The sequence below is a fragment of the Mustela nigripes genome, chromosome 16 (assembly GCF_022355385.1).
Source record: "Mustela nigripes isolate SB6536 chromosome 16, MUSNIG.SB6536, whole genome shotgun sequence".
NCBI classification, from domain to species: Eukaryota; Metazoa; Chordata; class Mammalia; order Carnivora; family Mustelidae; genus Mustela; species Mustela nigripes.
In genome coordinates this window covers 6422916-6446286 of record NC_081572.1, presented here as the reverse complement: position 1 = coordinate 6446286, position 23371 = coordinate 6422916, and the positions used below count along the sequence as shown (strand labels likewise).

Genomic DNA, 23371 nt, shown 5'->3' with positions numbered 1-23371 from the left:
AAGAGGAACCATTGTGTAAGAAGAGGATGGTCTGACAAAGCACTGGCTGCCGGTGTCCATTTTGGGTTCACATGGTGACCGGGGGCTTCTTCCAAGAGCAGAATTGGGGGATGGTCCATGCCAGGAGGTGGGGAGGTATGTCTGTCCTAACTCAGAGTGGCTTGTTCTCATGACATGATGGGTTTGGGGTGGGTTTACTCTGGAAATGGTAAGGAGGTGAGTCACAGTGCAGAGTCTTGCCTGGGTTATGCCAACTCCTCAAACTTATCAGAACAACCAGGTCAATCAATTTCCCCCTAAACACTCTCTGCCCAGATCTGCTCCTCCTCCACACTATCTTATCCCGATCTAAGGCCACAGTATTCCCAGAGTTATTGCAATCAGACCCTGTCATCTGGGATTCCTCTCTATGCTCCTCCCCATTATTATTTCTTCTAGCATCTCCATCTGCCCATATCCTCTCTTCCTCCTGACATAGCAATCCTCTCTTCTCTCAGTGTAGTAGTGCCATCCCTGTTCCTCCCAGTCCCCTTATGCTTTGTCCTCCCTCTGTTCCACTCATCAGCAAGAGAGCTTTTCAACAAAACTCAGAAGTAGCCAGTACACCCTTGGTCCCATGCCCTTCAGACGAAACCCCCTCTCCATGCTTGGCTTACATGGTCTGAGTGGCCCAGCTACTGCTGGGTTCTGCATTTCTATCTTGCTCCCCCACCACAATGTGCTCCATGTTCTATCCACTGTGCCCACCCTTCCCCAGGGCCTTAGCACCTGCTTGTCCCACTCCTTGGGTCCTCTGCCCACCTCTTCACAGTGCTTCATCCTTCTTACTCTTTAGATTGCACCTTGGATGTACTCCCTTAGAAAGGTCCCCCGGTCACTCTTCCTAGGGTCACCCTGTTGTCTCAATCACCAACCCTTGCTTGTTTCCTGCATAGTTCACTGAATCTTGTCATATGTTTACTTTTGGTGGTCTCTGTGCATCTCCACCACTGGGATAGAGCTTATATCATAGCAACATTCTGGGTCTGTTTCATTCTTCACACAATGACTCAGTGGCCAACTGCACTTTGTGACCAATGGTTGACTTCTGATAACTGTTCATAGAATGAGTGAATGAATGATTGAGTCAATGAATAAACACTGCATTGGCTGCAGACATGGCCCTAGACAACTGTGGTCCAACGAGATGCAATATCTATGGTGGTATAATGAATTCCCCCAGAACTTGGTGGCTGAAAACGTATTTATTATCTCACACTTGCTGAGAGTCACAAATCTGAGAGTGGCTTATCTGGGTGGTTGTGGCTCAGTGTATCTCTTTCACAGCACTGTGGTCAAGATGTTGACCAGGCTATACTCACTGGAAGGCTGGACTGGCCTGAAGGATCTGCTTCAGGGATAACAGTCCACTTGGGGGTTAGCAGGAGTCCTTAGCTCCTCCCCCAATACAACTGCTCAAGTGTCTTCATGAGGTGACATCCAGCTTTTCCCACGGAGAGTGATCCAAGAAGAGCAAGGCACAACATATTTATGATTTATCCTTGGAAATCGTGTACCATTGTTTCTGCCATATCTGGGGACTACACACCCACCCTGACACAATATAGAGGGCCCCTGCCAAGGGATGTGGAGATCTGATCTGAGTGGAAGCTATGAAAGGATATGATTCCTAAAATATCAGATATCTCTGTATTTATATTTCTGCAATTTCCTGTTCCCCTGTGACACTCCAATAGAAGATTTAAAAACTAAACATCAAAACATGAAAGTAAAGCTCTGAAACTTTGCTTGATTTGGGTGGGGGGTGTAGATGTTCATTGGTTTTCTGTCATATAGCAAAGAATTTCCATAATCTTCCCCGCTACTAGTTACCCAGCCTAAAGCTCAGACATTGATAATCTAACCAGATGATATCAGGATGGAATGCAGATTCCTCTGTTTTGACTGCTCAAGTACCTTTCCTCCAGACCATGATGCTGGCAGGCAGAGAGTGGCCAGCAACCAGCAATAGGGAGAAGCACCATCTTCAGACCCAGGAGAGGGTCTGCAGAATGAGAGGGTTTGTCAGGCAGCTGGTGGCCATTGTAACACATACTGGGAAACTTGACAAGAACTCACGGTTTCTTCAGTCTTCTCAGCCCACCACCTTCTCTTCCATCTCTCCTTCATTTCCTGGTGCATCTTCCTTTTCTACAAACTTGAGTTTCTGCAGCTTCTGGCTGAGCTGAGAAGTTGGAAGACCCACCAGGTGCACAGAGCAATTACAACAGAAATTTGACTTCAGGTTTGAGTCCGAGGTGTGATGGTTCATGGTATGGGTTAACTGTCCACGGGCAGCTCAGATGGAAGATGATCTTGGGTGTGTCTAGGAGCATGTTTCTAGAGGAGATGAGCCTTTGAATCCATGGACTTAGTGAGGTGGGTGTCCTCTCAGCAGACTTTTGCTTTGTGAAGCCCTCAGCATCTGAAGAAAAGAAGGATATCAAAGTAGGGTTACAAACATTCTGGGCTATTTGAGAGTGGGAAGAGGAAAGTGCTTGGCTTGGGTCCCAATGTTAGCTAGGAGGATGAAGAGTTCCATGGCCTGCCTGCACATGGAGCCTCAGTGTCCCCAGTCGCTGACAATGTCCTCATGGGCCCCAGCTTATCTCTAGGTCACCGGGAGAGGTGCCTGCGCTGTGTGCCCACGGCCTTTGGGCGTGCTCATGAATCAACTTTTGGACATGCAGGTGGTCATAGGGCATAAATAATTGGTCTAGAAAAATGATTCCTGATTCACAAAGTTAGTCCACTTGTGGTTGGCTGGAATAAGACACATGAAGAAATAGCAGGATGAACATCTAAGTCAGTGCAACCCTGTGATTGTATTGGTAATTCAATTTAGACATAATGTTAAAGATGAGTTTTGAAGCTGTTAATGGGAGGCCAGGCCAGAGCCAAAGGGCAGACTTTTCTCCCTGCACTGCAAGATAGACCCTCCCACCCCGACCTCCTGCCCATTTCTGCCCATCTTCTTGGTCCTGGCACCTCTGTCTCCTTGTTTCCCATCCCCTCAGCCACCTTTCCTTAGACCTCGCTGGCACGGATCCCAGGGAGCCCTTGAAAGAGCTGCTTCCCTCACTTCTGGGCAATAAGAGGAAGCATTGCCAGATGTCACCATACCAAGTTCCATGTCAGCTGACCGTGGTCAGGAGGGGGCACTGGGTCTATCGACCTCTTCCAGGGAGTATGGATTCCAGAAGAGCCATGTAGGCACTGCTTCTCAATAAAGCTTGAGGGGCTGGGCTAGAGTCTGAGGTGTCCTGTCTCTCTGCCTGGTTGTGTACCCTCCCCTGGACACAGGTGGTGAGGGTCCTGACTTATTCTCGTCTGAACTACCCTTTGGGCTCCGGTTCCCTGCTTGCATCTTGAGCTCTGGACTGTGAATGTCTCAGCCCACCTCTAGTTGAGACCAAGCAGACACAGTGATTCGAAAGCCAACAACTCAGGCTGATGTGCAGCATGGGGCTTGGAAAGGGAAGCAAGCTATAGGACTGAGCCAGAGGAGGAAAGATCATCAGGATACAGTGGGTTTAGTTCTAACCCCTGGGGTGGCCAGGACCAGCGTATTTGAATCATCTGGGGGGACTCAGCAGCTAAGAAGCAATCCTGTTAGAGGAGAATTATTAAGTCCTTGAAGGGGCTGCCCAGAAGCTCTGCAAATGATCACTATCGCCATCTTTTGGTGACTTGAAGAACTGCCCCAAGTGTGCTCTGGATGTTACCTTCATCCTCATCCTGGAGGTTAGGAACTAGAAATGCCTTTTGTGCAAAACATAAGAGATTCTTGAGCATAGGAAACAAACAGGTTTGCTTAAGGGAGTGGGTTGGGGGGATGGGGTAACTGGGTGATGGACATTAAGGAGGGCATGTGATGTAATGAGCCCTGGGTGTGATGAAAGACTGATGACTCACTAACTCCTACCTCTGAAACTAGGAATACTATATATGTTAATTAACTGAATTTAAGTTAAAAAGCGAAAATTGAGAAATGTCTTTTGGGGGTGCCTGGGTGGCTCAGTGGGTTAAAGCCTCTGCTTTCGGCTCAGGTCATGATCCCAGGGTCCTGGGATGGAGCCCCGCATCCGCATCCGGCTCTCTGCTCAGTAGGGAGCCTGCTTCCTCCTCACTCTCTCTGCCTGCCTCTCTGCCTGCTTGTGATCTCTGTCTATCAAATAAATAAGTAAAATCTTTAAAAAAAAATTTAAAAAATGTTTTTAAAAAGAAATGTCTTTTGTAGTTGAATATCAAGGCCTGTCATGATCCCTCCCGATCCCTCCAGACAGAGGACCAGAGCTCACGGAAATTCTGGAGCCCCATGGAAGAAGGATATTTGGTTTTCAGTCAGAAGGATGAGAACTCGGGTTTAGGGAGAATGGCCTTCTATTTATATAAATTTTCTTTGATTTCCGACAACAGCAGTTTGTCATTTTGGACATCCATACCCAGGACATATTTGGTTCTGCTTATACCTAAGGATTTCATTTTCTTTGGAGTAAGTTCACATGGAATGCATTTTCCATATGTTCACTTGTTTCCTTATGTTTCCATATGTTCACTTGTTAGTATATGGACATGTGATTGACTGATGTGTGTTCATCTTATATCCTATAACCTGCTGAACTCACCTCTTAGTTCTATGAGGTTTTGTAGATTGCTTAAGATTTTCTTTTTTTCTTTAAGTCTTTATTTATTTATTTGACAGTAAGACATCCTAAGTCGACGGAGAGGCAGGCAGAGTGAGTGGGGAAGCAGACTCCCTGCTGAGCAGAGAGCCCGATGTAGGGCTCCATCCTAGAACCCCCAGATCATGACCTGAGCTGAACGCAGAGGCTTAACCCACTGAACCACCCAGGCACCCCTGCTTGAGACTTTCTACATAGACATTTATGTCATCTGCACACAGGGACACCTTTATGCTTTTTTTTTTTAATTTATTTTCAGCATAACAGTATCATTATTTTTTCACCACACCCAGTGCTCCATGCAATCCGTGCCCTCTATAATACCCACCACCTGGTACCCCGACCTCCCACCCCCCCACTACTTCAACCCCTCAGATTGTTTTTCAGCTTTATTCTTCTTTTCCATCTTCTATCCCCTCAATTCTTTATCTGACCTACTGCAATGGCCAGAATTTCCATGGCTGAGATGACTACATGGCGAGAGAGGGCATCTCTGCTTGCTCAGGGTCATACAGGGAAAACTCAGTTTTGATCACTAACTCTAATGTTAGCTGTATTTTTCTTTTAGGTGATCTTCATCACGTCGAGGAAATTCCTTCTTTTTCCTTCTTAAAACTAAGAAATTCCTTCTTGAAAATTATTTTTATGAGTTTCTTTTTGATCATGAGTGGGTATTGGAGGTTGTCATAGGCTTTTCCAGTGTCATTTGATATGATTCTATGATTTTTTTTCTCGTTACTTTGGTATGGTGGAACGCAGTGATTCACTTTTCAACGCTGAACCAGCCTTCTCTACCTGGAACAAACCTCACTTCCTCACGGTGCATAATTCTTTGCTGGATCCATCTGCTGGCCTTCCCTATGCATCTACCTGACCCCCAGATTCCTGCCCACTGGCCTCTCAGGACCCTCCCTTGCCCGGAGCTTTGCCTTTGTTCAGACCTTCAACCTTCCCTCCCTCAACAGCCTGAGGCTCTCACCCAACAGAAGACAAATCCTGAGAGAATATGGACTCTGGGAAACAAAGGGAGGGTTTTAGAGGGGATGTGGGTGGGGGAATGCAGTAGCCCGGTGATGGGAATTAACGAGGGCACCTGTTGTGATGAGCACTGGGTGCTCCATGCAACCAATGAATCACTGAGCACTACATCGAAAACTAATGATGTGCTCTACAGTGGTTAACTGAACATCATCATCATCATCATCATCATAAAGAGTCTACTCCTGTCCTCTGTCACCACATTCATTGAACTCTCATCCATTCCTCTTCAAGACACTTCTTATAAACCATTATTCTTTATTTAGTTTTCAAAAACACCCATTCGAATAGAAAGGCCTTGTTTTGTTGACTGCTTTCTTCCCAGCACCTAGAAACAAGCCTGGTGCTACACAGGCTTTTGGTGAATATTTGGTGAGTGGTTGTAGGAAGGAAGGAATGTTGAGTTGAGAGCCAGCACTGGGGGTTCTCAGGAGGACAAGGTCATGGAGAAGCAGGCCTTCCCTCACCTCGGGCTCTCCGGTCACCTGGGCTGTGCACCAGCAAGCTATGAGTCCTAGGGCGTCTCTCCCCCATTCTTCCCAGCAAAACACCACACACATCGACTTGTGTGAGTGATGGATCTCATTGCTTCACTCAAGTATTGAATGATTTGTTTGTTACCAGTTTTTGGCAATAAGGGGAGAGGAGACAGGTCTGGGGCCAGAAGTTCTTCCTCTTCTGGTCTGCGTGGTGTTGTCTCTGGACAGGATAGGGATGCGCAAGGAGGGCTGAAGGTTGTCTTCATCAGGCTAACTCTGGTGCCCACAAATTGCCCACTGAGGCCTGTTGACCCAGAACACGGCACTGAGCATCATCAGAAACAGGGGCACCTTCAGCAGAACGAGGAGCAGGAAGTGGACGCTGCCCAGCAGGGACCTGTAGGAGGGACACGGTGACTGGAAGGAGTTTCTCCTGGACATGAGTCCCAGGCTCTGTCCCCACCTGCCTTTGTGCTCAGGTCATGTGGTCTCAGAAATCAATATCAGCCTCAAAGCTGGAAGGTCCGGCACCAAGGGCCCGTCTCATGTCCTCCATTCAAGACTTGACCTTGAGCATCAGGACACAGCAGACACTTGAGGGTGTGGTGGGGAGGAATGGAGAGAACGGGAGAAGAGGGGACCCAGGAGGCTCTGGCTCCCCCAAAAAGCCCTCTGAACCCACAACCCTCAACACTCCCTTGCTCCTGCGGGGGCAGATTTTGAGGGTGAAATGCTCCCTTATAAAAGCTCTCCTCTCTCAACCTAGTCTGGAGTCAGCTTCAGTATGATCGCTGGAGAAGCTCTTCTGCTGAAAAAAGTGACCACCCCAAGCTCAGCTCATGGCCAGTCCCCTCACCTGTGGGTCCCAGTAACTGTCCCCACACCAGCTCCTCACAAATGCTGTGTCCCCTCCCTACACGAGACCTTTCTAGAAGCTCTCCACCTCGCCAGCCCCTCCCCTGGCTCTCAGCCTGAGGTTTGGCGGATGTCCTCTCCAAGGTCACATTGAGACCCTCTTGCACACCCGCTTGGCACCCTGGCTCATATCCTCTTTGCCCACTTGAACTCCAGGCCTGCTCTGGACAGTCTTGGACCGGCCAGTGGTTTCCCCCCTCCAGCTCCCTCACCTCTTTGCCTGAGGACTCTCTTTAGCTATAGGAGAGTTCAGCTTGCTGAGTAGAACAGGCCAGAAATGGCACAGAATCCATGTCCCCAGGAGGCACCCTCTGCCTGCCAGACTCTTTCTCCAGATGAGGGGCCTTCCCTCATCACTCTGTGAGAGTATAAGAAGCCTCTCTGCCTGCACTACTCTCTCTAGATAAGGGGACGTCCCTCATTTTCTGTGAGCAACAGGAAGCCCCACCTTCCCCACATGAGGACAGATGGATGTTGATCATTGTCTCAGCTTTCAGGGCCGGTCGGACAGCTCTGGGGTGCGTCCTACACAGCACATCCGAGGATACCCAGTGACGGAGCCCAGTTGCCCTGTGGTAGCTCCTCCATCAAAGCACGCTTCATTGGCTTTACCCATCCCCTCGTTCCCTTTTTATGCTTCCCGGGATCACCATTCCATAGACTAATTGCACCTAAGTCCTTGTCTCCCCATCTGATTTGAGGAAATCCAAACCCAAACAGGCTCTTTGTCATTTGTTTTCAATGAATCTGGATTCCTTTCGTCATGCCCACCGTCTTCCCGTGCACCCCCTCTTCCTATCCTTTAATGGACAGTTGGCATTACTGGCTTTATCAGGCTGAAGCCACCTCCCTCTAGATGCCCTCTGAGGCCTGTTCCCATGGAGGACAGCACTGAGCATGCTCAGGACCAGGGGCACCTCCAGCAAGACCAGGAAGGAAAGGAAAGTAGATGCTGATCAGTAGGGACCTGTGGGGGACACGGTGACAGGCAGTGAGCCCCATCATTACAGAAATGCCCTGGTGCCATGCATTGTCCCTTTGTCCCTGTGTCCATGTCCTGAGGCCACAGCAGTCCAGAAAATAATCAGGCCTCTGTGGGTCCATGGCTGGGACCGCCCCATTATCAGACAAGTTCTCTGAGCCTCAGGCTTACAATTGCCCTTGAGACAAGATGTGGACATGGAGAGGGCCTGGCTATTGGAGTGACATGAGGAGACCCCAGGAAGCAGGCAGGACCTGGCCTGGGAAAAGAGTTCTATCTAATCCCTCCCCATGAGATGTGACCCTGTGTATGGACTAGAAATCAGCATTAGGTTACTTGTTTAATGTCTGCTCTCCCATCACCAGTATTTCCCATGAGTGAATGGAGTGTTTGCTTTAGTCCCAGGGTCCATCTGGCACCTGTACGGTGCTCCCAAACCTTAGCCTTGAGATTCAGTGTTTAATGATGGAGGGAATGAATGACCCCACTCACCTCTTCTCTCCCTCTGTGGTCTGGTCTTCAATAGGATGACTCTCCAGTGAGGGCCTGGGAGGAGCAGGGAAGAGAGCTCAGGGCCCACAGAGCTCCTGGCCTGGGCTAGAGCCTGAAGGCCCCCTTTGCACAACCCTGGCACTCGTCTTCCCTGTCCCCGGAGCTCGATTTCTGCAGATACCTGAGTGCGGGCTCCCCCAATCCTACAGGACTCCAGGGAAATGTCCTCTCACCGGCCAGGACTCCCTGATCATTGTGTATGGAACAGCAATCTCGCCCCATGGCTCCCCACACATGCTCTCTCTGACCCATCTGTTCTCAGGTTGAGTCATCCACGGTGTGAATTTCCCAGCTTTTGTCGGAGCAGGACTGTGTCTCGGTGGTCCCTGGCTATATCCGTAGCAGGGCGCCCAGCACTCGGTAGGACTTTCACCGTTAGGTGTGGAGTTGGTAAATAAGTTTGGGACTGAGGCCATGATAGTCACACCCACACAACCCTGTCCTCCGTGTTCCCCAGAAATCACCCAGGTGTCAAAGGTCTCCAGCTGCTAATCCCTTACCCAGGACGTTGGCTGGAAGTGGAGGACTCTTGCCGGGTCGCAGTGTCCCATGTGGGGACTGGCAGTGTCCTGTGAAGACCTGGAGTGCTGGGGGACCTCACAGAGCTGGGGGTTGCAGTGCTGGCTGCGGGGGCGGGGGGAAGCACATGTCAGGCCTGCTGTCCTCCCCTGGGCTCTCCCATTCTCTGGCAGCTGTGTGGCTCCGACTCACATAGCCCTGGTCACTCAGGACATCTGGACAGGTGGAACTGCCTGGAACTCCAGCCTCCCCGGCCCTCTCTGCAGGTGCACCCTGGCCAGGTGGGCGATTTCAAAGGCAGAGCATCTCCCAGCACGGCTTGGGACAGTGTGTGGAAGGAGTTCAGGGCTCTGGGCTCAGCCACCCTGTCCTGGTTTCTCCTGGCAGAGGATGGCCTGAGCTTTCCTCTGCAGAGATTGATCCAGAGCTGGGGGTGGGGGCCGGGTCCTCAGGGAGGGCTGATGTCTGGAGTGAGGACCATGAAACAGGGTGCTCAGCAGAGTCCACACTGAATGATGGGTCAGCCCGGAACTCTCAGACAGAACTGTGAACCTGGGTGGCCACCGGACAAAAGGATAGACAGAAAGAAAGACCTAGTGAGACAGACACACACCCAGGCTACCACACAGAAAGTCCCCTGTCCTGGACCCAACTAGACAATGGTCTTTGTCTTCCAGGCGGTGGTGTCCGAGGACACTCAGCTCCTCACTGTTAAATAGGAGCCCACAAGGGGCCTGGGAGGGCAGTGCCCTGTGTGACAGAGACGCCCTGCAGGAAGGACGTCGGAGGAGCCAAGGCCAACATCGGAGTAAGAACACAAGACCAAACCTGAACACTCAGAAGGATGACCTCCATGTGGGTCTCAGGAAACAAAAACAGGGTTCTAGTAAAGAATTCTTCGCAGTACATAGAAGTATATTTGGGGCCATCGGACCTACGAACTCCTTTTTCTCATTTTTCCCCTCCTTTGTCTGAGCGGAGCTTTCAGCTATTTCTCTGGGTTCCCCCCTATGGAAATGACGGAAGGCATGGAGAGCGTCAAGCCAGAGGGTGGGGTGTTCCCCAAATGCTCACAGAAGCTCCAAATCAGGGTACTAGGGCTCCTTCTTTGGCCCCTGTCGAGGCTGGTGCAGAACCCCAGGATCACAGCTGTGAGGCTGGCACTGAGGAACCATCCAGGACATAGTGTTGTCCTGTTAGAGCCCCGGGGTCCTGGGAAGCCAGTAAGGGAGAGGAGTGAATGGCCTAGGGTTCTGTTCCCCATTTGGGAGGACAGAGAGAAGTCCAGGAAGAGACTTGGGTCCACTCCAACACGGACAGGGCTTTGTCAGGGCAGGAAGGCAGCCAGACATCACCAGACCCGGGCCATTTCCGCTGCCATCCCTGGGAGAGTTTTAGGCATGAGAGTGTGTCAGGGCACACAGAGACACCCAGGTCCGCCAGAGGTGTGCATGTGCTTCCATGAGTATGCAGACAACACAACCCCTGGACACAGAAATGTACACCCACCTAGACACACACGGACATATACACAAACAGACACACACACTCACACACACACACACACACACACACACACACAGAGGCTCATCCCAGGTGCCTTGTGTCACCCACCCATCCTCACCCCACTCTCTTCCCACATCCCACTGCTTTCTTGCCAGGGTTGGGGTGATCAGCCCAAGTCTCGGGCAACCCTGGTGCTGGTGTGAGCAGAGGGGTGTGCACAGCTCACCTGGGGTCACAGACAACACAACTTGGAAGGTGCGGTCAAAAAAATATCCTGGTTTCCCTGATGTATCGATCCCGCACCAGTATGTCCCGGCGTCATCCTCTGTGAAGTTCTCCAAGGTCACTGTGAAGGTGAGGTTTACAGGATGGTCCCTGATGGACACACGGCCCTTCCTCACTTCTCTGTCTGCCCCTTCGGTCTTTAGCGTCCTCCTCACACATGGGATCTTGCACCAGTATTTGGGAGTCTCTCTGAATTTCTCCTCGTACTGACACTGCACGCTCTGGGATCCCCCCACAGTGCCCGTCACAGAGGGGGGGCCATGCAGAGACCAACAACCTGGAAAACACAGCCGAGTGTGACCCTTCACCAGAGGGGCCTGGGTCAACGGGATCTCAGGTCAAGTTGACCGTTGAGTCCCTGAAGGGCCCTTAGGGTCTGGAGGAGGCCTTGGCAGGAGACAGGTCTTCCTGAGATCAGAAAGAGGGAACGTAGGTCCTTTTCTGGAGCGGCACAAGGTGAGTGTGTCCCTGATGTGTCTGTGTGTGTGTGATGCACGGAGATGTCATTTCTGACTGTGACCCTACAGTAATGCTGGTCACAGGCCCCACTCTTGTCAGGGCTGCTCTTTCTGGCACAGTGGTCACGACTCACCTGCTTTATGCACTGAATTCTCCTGGTGGTTGCTGAGACAGTGCTGGTCGATTGGAAAACCTTCTCTGCTCTCCCTCCTCTTTCCCACGTCCTCCTCCCCTCCCCTGCCCCACAGACCCATCCCCCACCCTCCCTCCCTCCCATTCAGGACAGACTCCCCTGCCCAGCTCAGCCCCGCTCACCTGGGACCTGCAGAAGGAGCAGCGCTGCAGGCAGCCACGGCCTCCCGTCCCCTGGGGTCATGTCTGCCGCACAGACGTCACCCACAGCAATGCCAGGCTCCTGAGGGGGACAATTTCAAGTCTCTCACAGAGGGACCTCTCTGCAGTGCCCACTTCTGCTTTCTGGGTCCTCTTTGCTTCCTTGTCCTGCCTGTGTTTGTTCTCACAATCTTCTTCCACGCTGACTCAAGCTGGTTGGGGTGCAGGAAGCTTGAGGACAGAAGCAGCACAAGTTGAGTCAGAGTCCTGGACCTGGTGCCCTGGATCCACTCAATCCCGATGACAAGACAGCTCCTGGTCCAGGACTGGATTGGGATTGCAGTCCCCTTCCACAGCCAACATCTGCGCCTCTCACTGTCCACACTTGCCCCACACAATGGAGCAACACTGTGAGCATTTCCTCCTCAGGGGAATGTCCTCACCCTGTGACGTGACACTTCTTGTGGTCAGAATGGATCATGTCCAGCGTAGAGCACCCAGCAGCCCATCATCTCAGGCATCGGTCATGACCTCAGTGGTGTTAGGGATCCCACAGCCTACAGCTCCAAGCACCCACAGTCCCCATGGGACCCCTGCTCTCCTCTGGCCACACAGGTTGGAACTGTGACCTCTGGTGCTTTCAAAGGCTCCATTTGGGTTCTGGGTTCTGAACCAAGGTACTAATCCCACAGGCTTGCTTCCCTCCTGTGTGTTTGCCTGGTCTCAAGAATGGAAAGGGAACAGCCATCACCAACCCCATGTGCACCTCACTTTGACTCCTTCATGTTTGGAATGTCTACCCTACGTGACTCTCAGGGCAGAAGACTGCCAATGGACAAGAGGGTCCAGAGACTGAAGTAGCTGATGGGATGTTGGGGACATGTGAAGCTGAGACTGGGCTTCTCCTTTCCATCCAATGGCAGAAAGGGCTGTTGTGTAACAAGAGGGTGGTCTGACAAAGCACTGGGGGTCGGTGTCTCTTTTGGGTTCACATGGTGACCAGGGGCCTCTTCAAGGTGCAGAGTTGGGGGATGGTCCTTACCAGGAGGTGGGGAGGTGGGTCTGTCCTAACTCCGAGTGGCTTGTTCTCATGACATGATGGGTTTGGGATGGGTTTATGCTGGAAATGGTAAGGAAGTGGGTCACAGTGCAGAGTCTGACACTTCCCTGGGTTACGCCAACTCCTCAAACTTGTCAGAACAACCAGGTCCATCAATTTCCCCTTAAACACTCTCTGCCCAGATCTGCTCCTCCTCCATACTATGTCTTCCTGATCTAAGGCCACAGTATTCCCAGAGTTATTGCAACCAGACCCTGTCATCCGGGATTCCTCTCTCTGCTCCTCCCCATTAATATTTCTTCTAGCATCTCCATCTGCCCATATCCTCTCTTCCTCCTGGCATTACAGCAATCCTCTCTCCTCTCAGTACAATGGTGACATCCCTGTCCTTCCCAGTCCCCTCATGCTTTGTCCTCCCTCTGCTCCACTCATCAGCAAGAGAGCACTTCAACAAAACTCAGAAGTAGCCAGTACACCCTTGGTCCCATCCCCTTCAGATGAAACCCCATCTTCTTGCTTGGCTTACATGGTCTGAGTGGCCCAGCCACTGCTGGGTTCTCCATTTCTATCTTGGTCCCCTTCCCCAGTGTGCCCAATGCTCTAGCCATGGAGCCCATCCCTCCCCTTAGCATCTCTTTGTCCCTCTCCTTAAATCCTCTGCCCACCTCTTCTCACTGCTTCTTCCTTTTTACTCTTTAGATTTTACCTTGGGTGTACTCCCTTAGAAAGGTCTCCCCAAACACTCTTCCTACGGTCACCCTGTTGTCTCAACCACCAATCCCTGTCTGTTTTCTGCATAGTTCACTGAATCTTGTCATGTGTTTACTTTTGGTGGTCTCTATGCATCTCCACCACTGGGATAGAGCTCATATCATAGCAGCATTCAGGGTCTGCTTCATTCTTCACACAATGACTCAGTGGCCAGTTGCACCTTGTGACCAATGGTTGGCTTCTGATAACTGTTCACAGAATGAGTGAAAGAGTGATTGAGTTAATGAACACAGAATTGGCTGCAGACATGGCCCTAGGCAGCTGTGGTCCAATGAGATGCAATATCTATGGTGGTATAACAAATTCCCTGAGAACTTCGTGGCTGAAAACGTATTTATTATCTCACACTTGCTGAGAGCCACAAATCTGAGAGTGGCTTATCTGGGTGACTGTGGCTCAGCGTGTCTCTTTCACAACATTGTGGTCAAGATTTTGACCAGGCTATACTTATTAGAAGGCTGGACTGGCCTGAAAGATCTGCTTCAGAGATGACATGTCCACTTGGGGGTTAGCAGGAGTCCTTACCTCCTCACCCAATACAACTGCTCGAGTGTCTTCATGAGGTGACATCCAGCTTCTCCCGTGGAGAGTGACCCAAGAAGAACAAGGCACAGCATATTTATGATTTATCCTTGGAAGTCGTGTGCCATTGCTTCTGCCATATCTGGAGACCGCACACCCACCCTGACACAATATAGAGGACCCCTGCCAAGGGATGTGGAGATCTGGTCTGAGTGGAGACTTTGAATGCATATCATTTCCTGAAACGTCAGTAAATTGTGTATATAGGATATGTGCAATTTCCTGTTCTCATGTAACACTGCATAAAAATTTAAAACACAGAATCCAAACCATGAAAGTAGACCTCTGAAACTTTGCTTGATGTCCGAGGGGAGATTTTCTGTTTATTGGTGTTTTTTCACATAACGAAGAGTTTACATAATCTCCCACACCCCAGTTACCTTGCCAACAGCTCAGTCAACAAAATGACCAGAAGCTTATCGTAAGTGATGATGGTAGGATTTGAACCCAGATTCCTCTGGCACAACTCCTCAAGTGTCTTTCACTCAGACCATGACTCTGCAGAGACACACAGTGGCCAAGAGCCAGCAAGAGGGAGAAGAAGGAAGCAGAATGAGAGGGTTTGTTAGGCAGTTTGTGGCTTTTTCTTCAGTCTTCTCAACCTGCCACCTTCTCTTCCTTCTCTCTTTCACTTCCCGGGGCGTCTTCCTTTTCTAAAAACTTCAGTTTCTGCAGCTCGTGGCTGAGCTGAGAGAGAAGTTGGAAGACCCACCAGGTGCACAGAGCAATTACAACAGAAATTTGACTTCAGCTTTGAGTCCGCGGTGTGATGGTTCACAGATGGGTTAACTGTCCACGGGCAGCTCAGATGGAAGATGAACTTGGGTGTGTCTGGGAGCACGTTTTTGAAGGAGATGAGCATTTGAATCCATGGACTCAGTGAGGTGGGTGCCCTCTCTGGGGTGGGTGGGCCTCATCCCATCCAATCTGTTGAGGGTCTGAGTAGAAGTGGATGACCAGCAGAGGAAGGAGGAATTCACCCTTTGCTGCCTGATGGCTTCAGCTGGGACATCCGTCTTTTCCCACACTCTGTACTCCGGGCTCTCAGGCCCTTGAACTCAGAATGGATTTCACCACCAGCTCTCTTGGGTACTCCTCCACTCCCATCACCATGGGAGCCTATTCCTTTAATGAGCTCTTCATAGGCAGGCTTCTCCTACTGGTTCCATTTGTCCAGAGAACCCTCACTGATACACGTGTGTATTTGACCCTGTGGCAATTGACTTCTTCAATGCCAAGCCTGCACACGAGGACCTCATTCAGGAAGATCCCTGTGAGGACTCAACAGGAAGATCCAAAACCTCACCACTTCCTCTCACCTGCAGCGTGGCCTCCCAGGACATCTCCTAGAGTTGATGGAATGTAGGTGTTTCAAGGGCTGCTACACAGAAACAGAGAAAACACTCAGGATGTCAGCATGCTGAGCATGGAAGAGCATGGGGACCCCCCACACACACCCCGTGAACTGGGTCTGCGTTTTGCGAGGGAAATAGTGATGAACAAAGGCCAAGTTAGAGGCAAATGTTACTGCCTTTCCTTCGGCTGGAATCAGAAGGATCTGCTTTACTCCTCTTTGGCTTTAGGCCTCTGTGAGGCTCAGAGACGTCTGGGAGACTTTTGTTTTGTGAAGCTGTCAGCATCTGAAGAAAAGAGGGATGTCAAAGTTGGGTTCAAACATTCTGGGCTATTTGAGAGTGGGAGGAGTAAAGTGCTTGCCTTGGGTCCCAATGTTAGCCAGGAGGATGAAGATCTCCCCAGCCAGCCTGTACCTGGAACCTCAGTGTCCCCAGTCTCTGACGGTGTTCCCATGGGCACCAGCTTATCTCTAGGACACCAGGAGAGGTGTGTGCCTATGGCTCGTGGGCATGTGCATGAATCAACTTTTGGACATGCAAGTCCATAATTGATTGGTCTAGAAAAATGATTCCTGAATTAGAAAGTTAATTCACTCGTGGTTGGTTGGAATAAGACACATGTCAAAATAGCAGGATGAACATATAAGTCAGGGCAGCCCTGTGATTGTATTGATAATTCAACTTAGACATAATGTTAAAGATGACAACTGACGCTGCTAATGGGAGGCCAGCCAGAACCAAAGGGCAGGTTTCTCTCCCTGCACTGCAAGATAGATTCTCCCACCCCGACCTCCTGCCCATTTCTGCCCATCTTCTTGGTCCTGGCACCTCTGTCTCCTTGTTTCCCATCCCCTCAGCCACCTTTCCTTAGACCTCACTGGCACAGACCCTAGGGAGTCCTTGAAAGAGCTGCTTCCCCCACTCCTGGGCAATAAGAGGAAACATTGCCAGATGTCACCATACGAAGTTTCATTTCAGCTGACCGTGGTCAGGAGGGAGCACTGGGTCTATCGACCTCTTCCAGGGATTACGAATTGCAGAAGAGCCACAGGGGCACTGCTTCTCAATAAAGCTGAAGCCCTGGGCTAGAGTCCGAGGTATCCTATCTTTCTGCCTGGTTCTGTACCCTTCCCTGGCACAGGTGGTGGGGGTCCTGACTTCTCGTCTGAACTACCCTTTGGGCTCCAGGCCCCTGCTTGCATCTCAAGCTCTGGACTGTGAATGTCTGCGTCTACCTCTAGTTGAGCCCAAAGGAGACACAGCTCAGGCTGATGTGCAGGATGGGACATGGGGAGGGAAGCAGGCTGTAGGACTTAGCTTGAGGAGAAAGGTCATCAGGATACAGTGGGTCTAGTTCTAACCCCTGGGGTGGCCAGGATCAGAGTATTTGAATCATCCCAGTGGACTCAGCAGCTGAGAAACAATCCTCTTAGAGGATTTTTTTTTTTCAATTTCTTTTCAGTGTTCCAGGATTTTCCAGAATTCATTGTTTATGCACCACACCCAGTGCTTCCTGCAATACGTGCCCTCCATAATACCTACCACCAGGCTCACCCAACCTCCCACTTCCCTCTCCTCCAAAACCCTCAGTTAGTTCCTCAAAGTCCACAGTCTCTCATGGTTTGTCTCCCCTTCCAATTTCTCCCAACTCCCTTTTCCTTATTTTTTTATTTATTTATTTTTTAAAATTAAATTTATTTATTTTCAGCATAATAGTATTCATTATTTTTTCACCGCACCCAGTGCTCCATGCAATCTGCGCCCTTGAAGAGGGGTTGCCCAGAAATGCAAATGGCCACTATCGCCATCTTTTGGTGGCTTGAAGAACTGCCACAAGTGTGCTCTGAGTGTTACTTCATCCTCATGCTGGAGGTTGGGAACTAGAAATGCCTTGTGTGCAAAACATAGGAGACTCTTAAGCATAGGAAACAAACAGGGTTGCTGGAGGTGAGGCAGAAGGGATGGGGTAACTGGGTGATGGACATTACGGAGGGCACGTGATGTAATGAGCCCTGGGTGTGATGTAAGGCTGACGACTCACTAACTCCTACCTCTGAAACTACTAATACAACAATTGCCTTCCATTTATATAAATTTTCTTTGATTCCCAACATCAGCATTTCGTCATTTTGGGCATCCATATCCAGGACATATTTTGTTACACTTATACCTAAGCATTTCATTTTCTTTGGAGTAAGTGTGTAAATGGAATGTATTTTTTTCTAATTTTTTAATTTATTATTATTTTTATAAACATATAATGTATTTTATCCCCAGGGGTACAGGTCTGTGAATTGCCAGGTTTACACACTTCACAGCACTCACCACAACACATACCCTCCCCAATGTCCATAACCCCACCCCCCTCTCCGACCCCCCTCCCCCCAGCAACCCTCAGTTTGTTTTGTGAGATTAAGAGTCACTTATGGTTTGTCTTCCTCCCAATCCCATCTTGTTTCATTTATTCTTCTCTTACCCCCAAAACCCCCCATGTTGCATCCCCACTTCCTCATATCAGGGAGATCATGTGATAGTTCTTTCTCCAATTGACTTATTTCACTAAGCATGATACCCTCTAGTTCCATCCATGTCGTCACAAATGGCAAGATTTCATTTCTTTTGATGGCTGCATAGTATTTCATTGTGTATATATACCACATCTTCTTGATCCATTCATCTGTTGTTGGACACCTAGGTTCTTTCCATAGTTTGGCTATTGTGGACATTGCTACTATAAACATTCAGGTGCACGTGCCCCTTTGGATCATGACATTTGTATCTTTAGGGTAAATACCCAGTAGTGCAATTGCTGGGTCATAGGGTAGTTCTATTTTCAACATTTTGAGGAATCTCAGTGCTGTTTTCCAGAGTGGTTGCACCAGTTTGCATTCCCACCAACAGTGTAGGAGGTTTCCCCTTTCTCCACATCCTCGCCAGCATCTGTCATTGCCTGACTTGTTAATTTTAACCATTCTGACTGGGGTGAGGTGCTATCTCATTGTGGTTTTGATTTGTATTTCACTGATGCTGAGTGATGTGGAGCACTTTTTCATGTGTCTGTTGGCCATCTCGATTTCTTTGCAGAAATATCTGTTCATGTCCTCTGCCCATTTCTTGATTGGATTATTTGTTCTTTGGGTGTTGAGTTTGCTAAGTTCTTTATAGATTTTGGACACTGGCCCTTTATCTGATATGTCGTTTGCAAATATCTTCTCCCATTCTGTCAGTTGTCTTTTGGTTTTATTAACCGCTTCCTTTGCTGTGCAAAGGCTTTTGATCTTGATGAAATCCCAATAATTTATTTTAGCCCTTGCTTCCCTTGCCTTTGGCGATGTTCCTAGGAAGAAGTTGCTGCGGCTGAGGTTGAAGAGGTTGCTACCTGTGTTCTCCTCAAGGATTTTGATGGATTCCTTTCTCACATTGAGGTCCTTCATCCATTTTGAGTCTAATTTCATGTGTGGTGTAAGGAAATGGTCCAAATTCATTTTTCTTCATGTGACTGTCCAATTTTCCCAATTTATTGGGAAAATTTATTGAAGAGGCTGTCTTTTTTCCATTGGACATTCTTTCCTGCTTTGTCAAAGATTAGTTGACCATAGAGTTGAGGGTCTATTTCTGGGCTTTCTATTCTGTTCCATTGATCTATGTGTCTGTTTTTGTGCCAGTACCATACTGTCTTGATGATGACAGCTTTTTTTTTTTTAAAGATTTTATTTATTTATTTGACAGAGAGAGATCACAGGTAAGTAGAGAGGCTGGCAGAGAGAGAGAGAGAGAGAGAAAGAGAGAGAGAAGCAGGCTCCCCGCTGAGCAGAGAGCCCCATGCGGGACTCGATCCCAGGACCCTGAGATCATGACCTGAGCCAAAGGCAGCGGCTTAACCTACTGAGCCACCCAGGCGCCCCGATGATGACAGCTTTGTAAGAGAGCTTGAAGTCCGGAATTGTGATGCCACCAACTTTGGCTTTCTTTTTCAATATTCCTTTGGCTATTCAAGGTCTTTTCTGGTTCCATATAAATTTTAGGATTATTTGTTCCATTTCTTTGAAAAAAATGGGTGGGATTTTGATAAGGATTGCATTAAATGTGTAGATTGCTTTAGGTAGCATAGACATTTTCACAATATTTGTTCTTCCAATCCATGAGCATGGAACATTTTTCCATTTCTTTGTGTCTTCCTCAATTTCTTTCATGAGTACTTTATAGTTTTCTGAGTATAGATTCTTAGTCTCTTTGGTTAGGTTTATTCCTAGGTATCTTATAGTTTTGGATGCAATTGTAAATGGGATTGACTCCTTGATTTCTCTTTCTTCTGTCTTGTTGGTGTAAAGAAATGCAACTGATTTCTGTGCATTGATTTTATATCCTGACACTTTACTGAATTCCTGTATAAGTTCTAGCAGATTTGGAGTGGAGTCTTTTGTGTTTTCCACATATAGTATCATATCATCTGCAAAGAGTGATAGTTTGACTTCTTCTTTGCCAATTTTGATGCTTTTAATTTCTTTTTGTTTCTGATTTCTGAGGCTAGGACTTCTAGTACTATGTTGAATAGCAGTGGTGATAATGGACATCCCTGCCATGTTCCTGACCTTAGTGGAAAAGCTTTCAGTTTTTGTACATTGAGAATGATATTTGTGGTGGGTTTTTCATAGATGGTTTTGATAATATTGAGGTATGTACCCTCTATCCCTACACTTTGAAGAGTTTTGATCAGGAAGGGATGCTGTACTTTGTCAAATGCTTTTTCAGAATCTATTGAGAGTATCATATTGTTCTTGTACTTTCTTTTATTAATGTGTTATATCACATTGATTGATTTGTGGATGTCGAACCAATCTTGCAGCCCTGGAATAAATCCCACTTGGTCGTGGTGAATAATCTTTTTTTTTTTTTTAAGATTTTATTTATTTATTTGACAGAGAGAGATCACAAGTAGACAGAGAGGCAGGCAGAAAGAGAGGGGGAAGCAGAGAGAGAGGGAGGAAGCAGACTCCCTGCCAAGCAGAGATCCCCATGTGGGACTCGATTCCAGGACCCTGAGATCATGACCTGAGCCGAAGGCAGTGGCTTAACCCACTGAGCCACCCAGGCGCCCCGTGAATAATCCTTTTAATGTACTGTTGAATCCTACTGGCTAGTATTTTGGTGAGAATTTTCACATCTGTGTTCATCAAGGATATTGGTCAGTAATTCTCTTTTTTGATGGGATCCTTGTCTGTTTTGGGGATCAAGGTGATGCTGGCCTCATAAAATGAGTTTAGAAGCTTTCCTTCCATTTCTAGTTTTTGGAACAGTTTCAGGAGAATAGGAATTAATTCTCCAAACATTTAGTTTGGTAGAATTCCCCTGGGAAGCTGTCTGGCCCTGGGCTTTTGTTTGGAGATTTTTGATGACTGTTTCAATCTCCTTACTGGTTATGGGTCTGTTCAGGTTTTCTATTTCTTCCTGGTTCAGTTGTGGTAGTTTATACGTGTCTAGGAATGCAATGGAATGCATTTTTTTAAAAGATTTTATTTACTTATTTGACAGACAGAGATCACAAGTAGGCAGAGGGGCAGGCAAAGAGAGAGAGGGAAGGAAGCAGGCTCCCTGCTGAGCAGAGAGCCCAATGCAGGACTCCCATCCCAGGACCCTGAGATCATGACCTGAGTTGAAGGCAGAAGCTTTAACCCACTGAGCAACCTAGGCACCCAATGGAATGCAGTTTTAATTTTGGTTTCCATGTGTTCACTTGTTACTATAGGGACATATGATTGACTGTTTTGTGTTCATCTTGTATCCCATGACCTGATGAACTCAGTTCTGGAGCCCAAAGGGTAATTCAGATGAGAATAAGTCAGGACCCTCACCACCTGTGCCCAAGGGAGGGTATAGAACCAGGCAGAAAGACAGGACACCTCTGACTCTAGCCCACCTCTTAGTTCTCTTAGTTCGCCTCTTAGTTCTAGGAGGTTTTGTAGATTGCTTGAGATTTTCTACATAGACAATTGTGTCATCTGCAAACAGGGTCAGCTTTATTCTTCTTCTTCATTCTCTATGCCCTTATTTCTTTATCTGACTTATCGCAATGGCCAGAATTGCTCTGGCTAAGATGACTATATGGTGACAGTGGGCATCTCTGCCTTGCTCAGGATCATACAGGGAAAGCATTTAGTTTTTGATCACTAACTATAATGTTAGCTGTGTTTTTCTTTTAGATGATCTTTATCAAGTTAAGGAAATTCCTTCTACTCTTATTTTTATGAGGTTTTTTTTTTTTTTATCATGAGTGGGTACTACAGTTTGGCATATGCTTTTTTGGTGTCATTTGATATGATCCTATGATTTTTCTTCCTTAGTTTGCTGTGGTGGGTTACAGTGATTCATTTTCAAAGTTGAACCAGTCTTACATACCTGGAACAAACCTCACTCCATCAGGGTGCATAATTCTTTGCTGGATTCTTTTGCCTGCCCTACCTATCCACATCTACCTGACCCCCCAGAATCCTGCCCCACTGACTTCTCAGGACCCTCTCTGCCCTGAGCTTTGCCTTTGTTCAGACTTTCCACCCTCCCTTCCTCACCTGCCTGACGCTCTCTCCCAAGAGGCTGTCCCTGTCCTCTGTCACCCCGTCCTCTGAACTCTCATCCATTCTTCATGACATTTCTCATAAACTAATATTTTTAATTTATTTTTTGAAAGTACCCATTAGAATAGATGGCCGGTGTTTTGCTGACAGCTGTATCCCCAGCACCTAGAAAGAAGCCTGGTGCTCCAGAGGCCCTTGGTGAATATTTGGTGAATGAACGGAGAAAGGAAAGATAGTTGAATTGAAAGGCTACACTGGAGGTTCTCATGAGGGCAAGACCACCAAAAAGCACACTCACACCTTGGACTCCCTTGGCCAATCAGGCTGTCCTTGGCGCTCTCTACCTGCAAGTTAGGAATCCTATGGAGTTCTTTCCCCATGCTCCCCAGCAAATCACCACACATATTACGTGTGTGTGTGTGTGTGTGTGTGTGTGTGTGTGTGTGTGTGATGGTTCATTGCATCCATTTAAGTAGGTATATATGTATGTATAGTTACCAGTTTTTGGCAATAAGGTGAGGAGAGACAGGTCTGGGGCCAGAAGTTCTTCCTCCTCTAGTCTGAGCGGCAGTGTGTCTGGACAGGATATCGATGGGCAAGGACAGCTCCAGGTTGTCTTACTCAGGTTGACTCTGTGTCCCACAAATTGCCCACAATTGCCTGTTGATCCCAAAGGACTGTGCTTGCCCTGTAACCATCAAGCCACTGATGCTTCCTATGGCTATGACTTGTGAAGATGCTGCCTTTAATAATCTTAAAAAAATAATAATTATAAAGGGACCTCAGTCTCCTGCCTATGAGCATAAGAGCAAGTAAATGGCTGGACTGATTTACCTCTTTTAGAAGCAGGAGGCTGGCTTAGCTTGAGGTCTCTTCTGGCCCCCCTGCTGGGCTGTAGCAACTTGTCCACAGCATCTCTATTCCTGTAAGGTCACAGTCTAGAACCCAGGCTCATGTGTTTTCCCTTTGTCTGCCATCAGTCTTCCTACTGGACAACCAGCTCCTGTGCATTTTCAGACTCAGGCTTACAGACCAATTGAATCATAACTCTCCTTAATTACAGAAAGCCTTCTCAATATCATTGAGATAAAAAGTAGGACAAGAGAAGCTTGCGTTGCTGGAGGCTGCCTTCAAGAATGAGACTTCTTCCCTGAATTCTTCACCGTCCCCATGCCAGAGCAATAAACCAAAAGGATCCTATTCAGTATGACCTAGTTGAGAGTCAGTACAATTTTTTTT

General features: G+C 48.3%; 1 protein-coding gene across 3 annotated transcripts; it reads right to left on the bottom strand.

Annotated features, from left to right (window-relative positions):
* Positions 1 to 6000: 6000 nt before the first annotated feature.
* LOC132004242 (CMRF35-like molecule 6) lies at positions 6001 to 12194 on the bottom strand. Of its 3 annotated transcripts, none has more exons than XM_059380470.1 (5): positions 11775 to 12193; positions 10942 to 11277; positions 9191 to 9314; positions 8631 to 8684; positions 6001 to 6638 (listed from the first exon to the last, which is right to left on the bottom strand). In XM_059380470.1, the coding sequence occupies exons 1-5, from the start codon at positions 11833 to 11835 to the stop codon at positions 6512 to 6514; spliced, it is 702 nt and encodes a 233-aa protein (XP_059236453.1). In that variant the 5' UTR covers positions 11836 to 12193; the 3' UTR covers positions 6001 to 6511. The 3 variants fall into 3 exon arrangements, with proteins under 3 accessions (XP_059236453.1, XP_059236455.1, XP_059236454.1); XM_059380472.1 differs by having other exon boundaries at positions 10942 to 11061; positions 11775 to 12191; XM_059380471.1 differs by lacking the exon at positions 8631 to 8684 and having other exon boundaries at positions 11775 to 12194.
* Positions 12195 to 23371: the final 11177 nt, after the last annotated feature.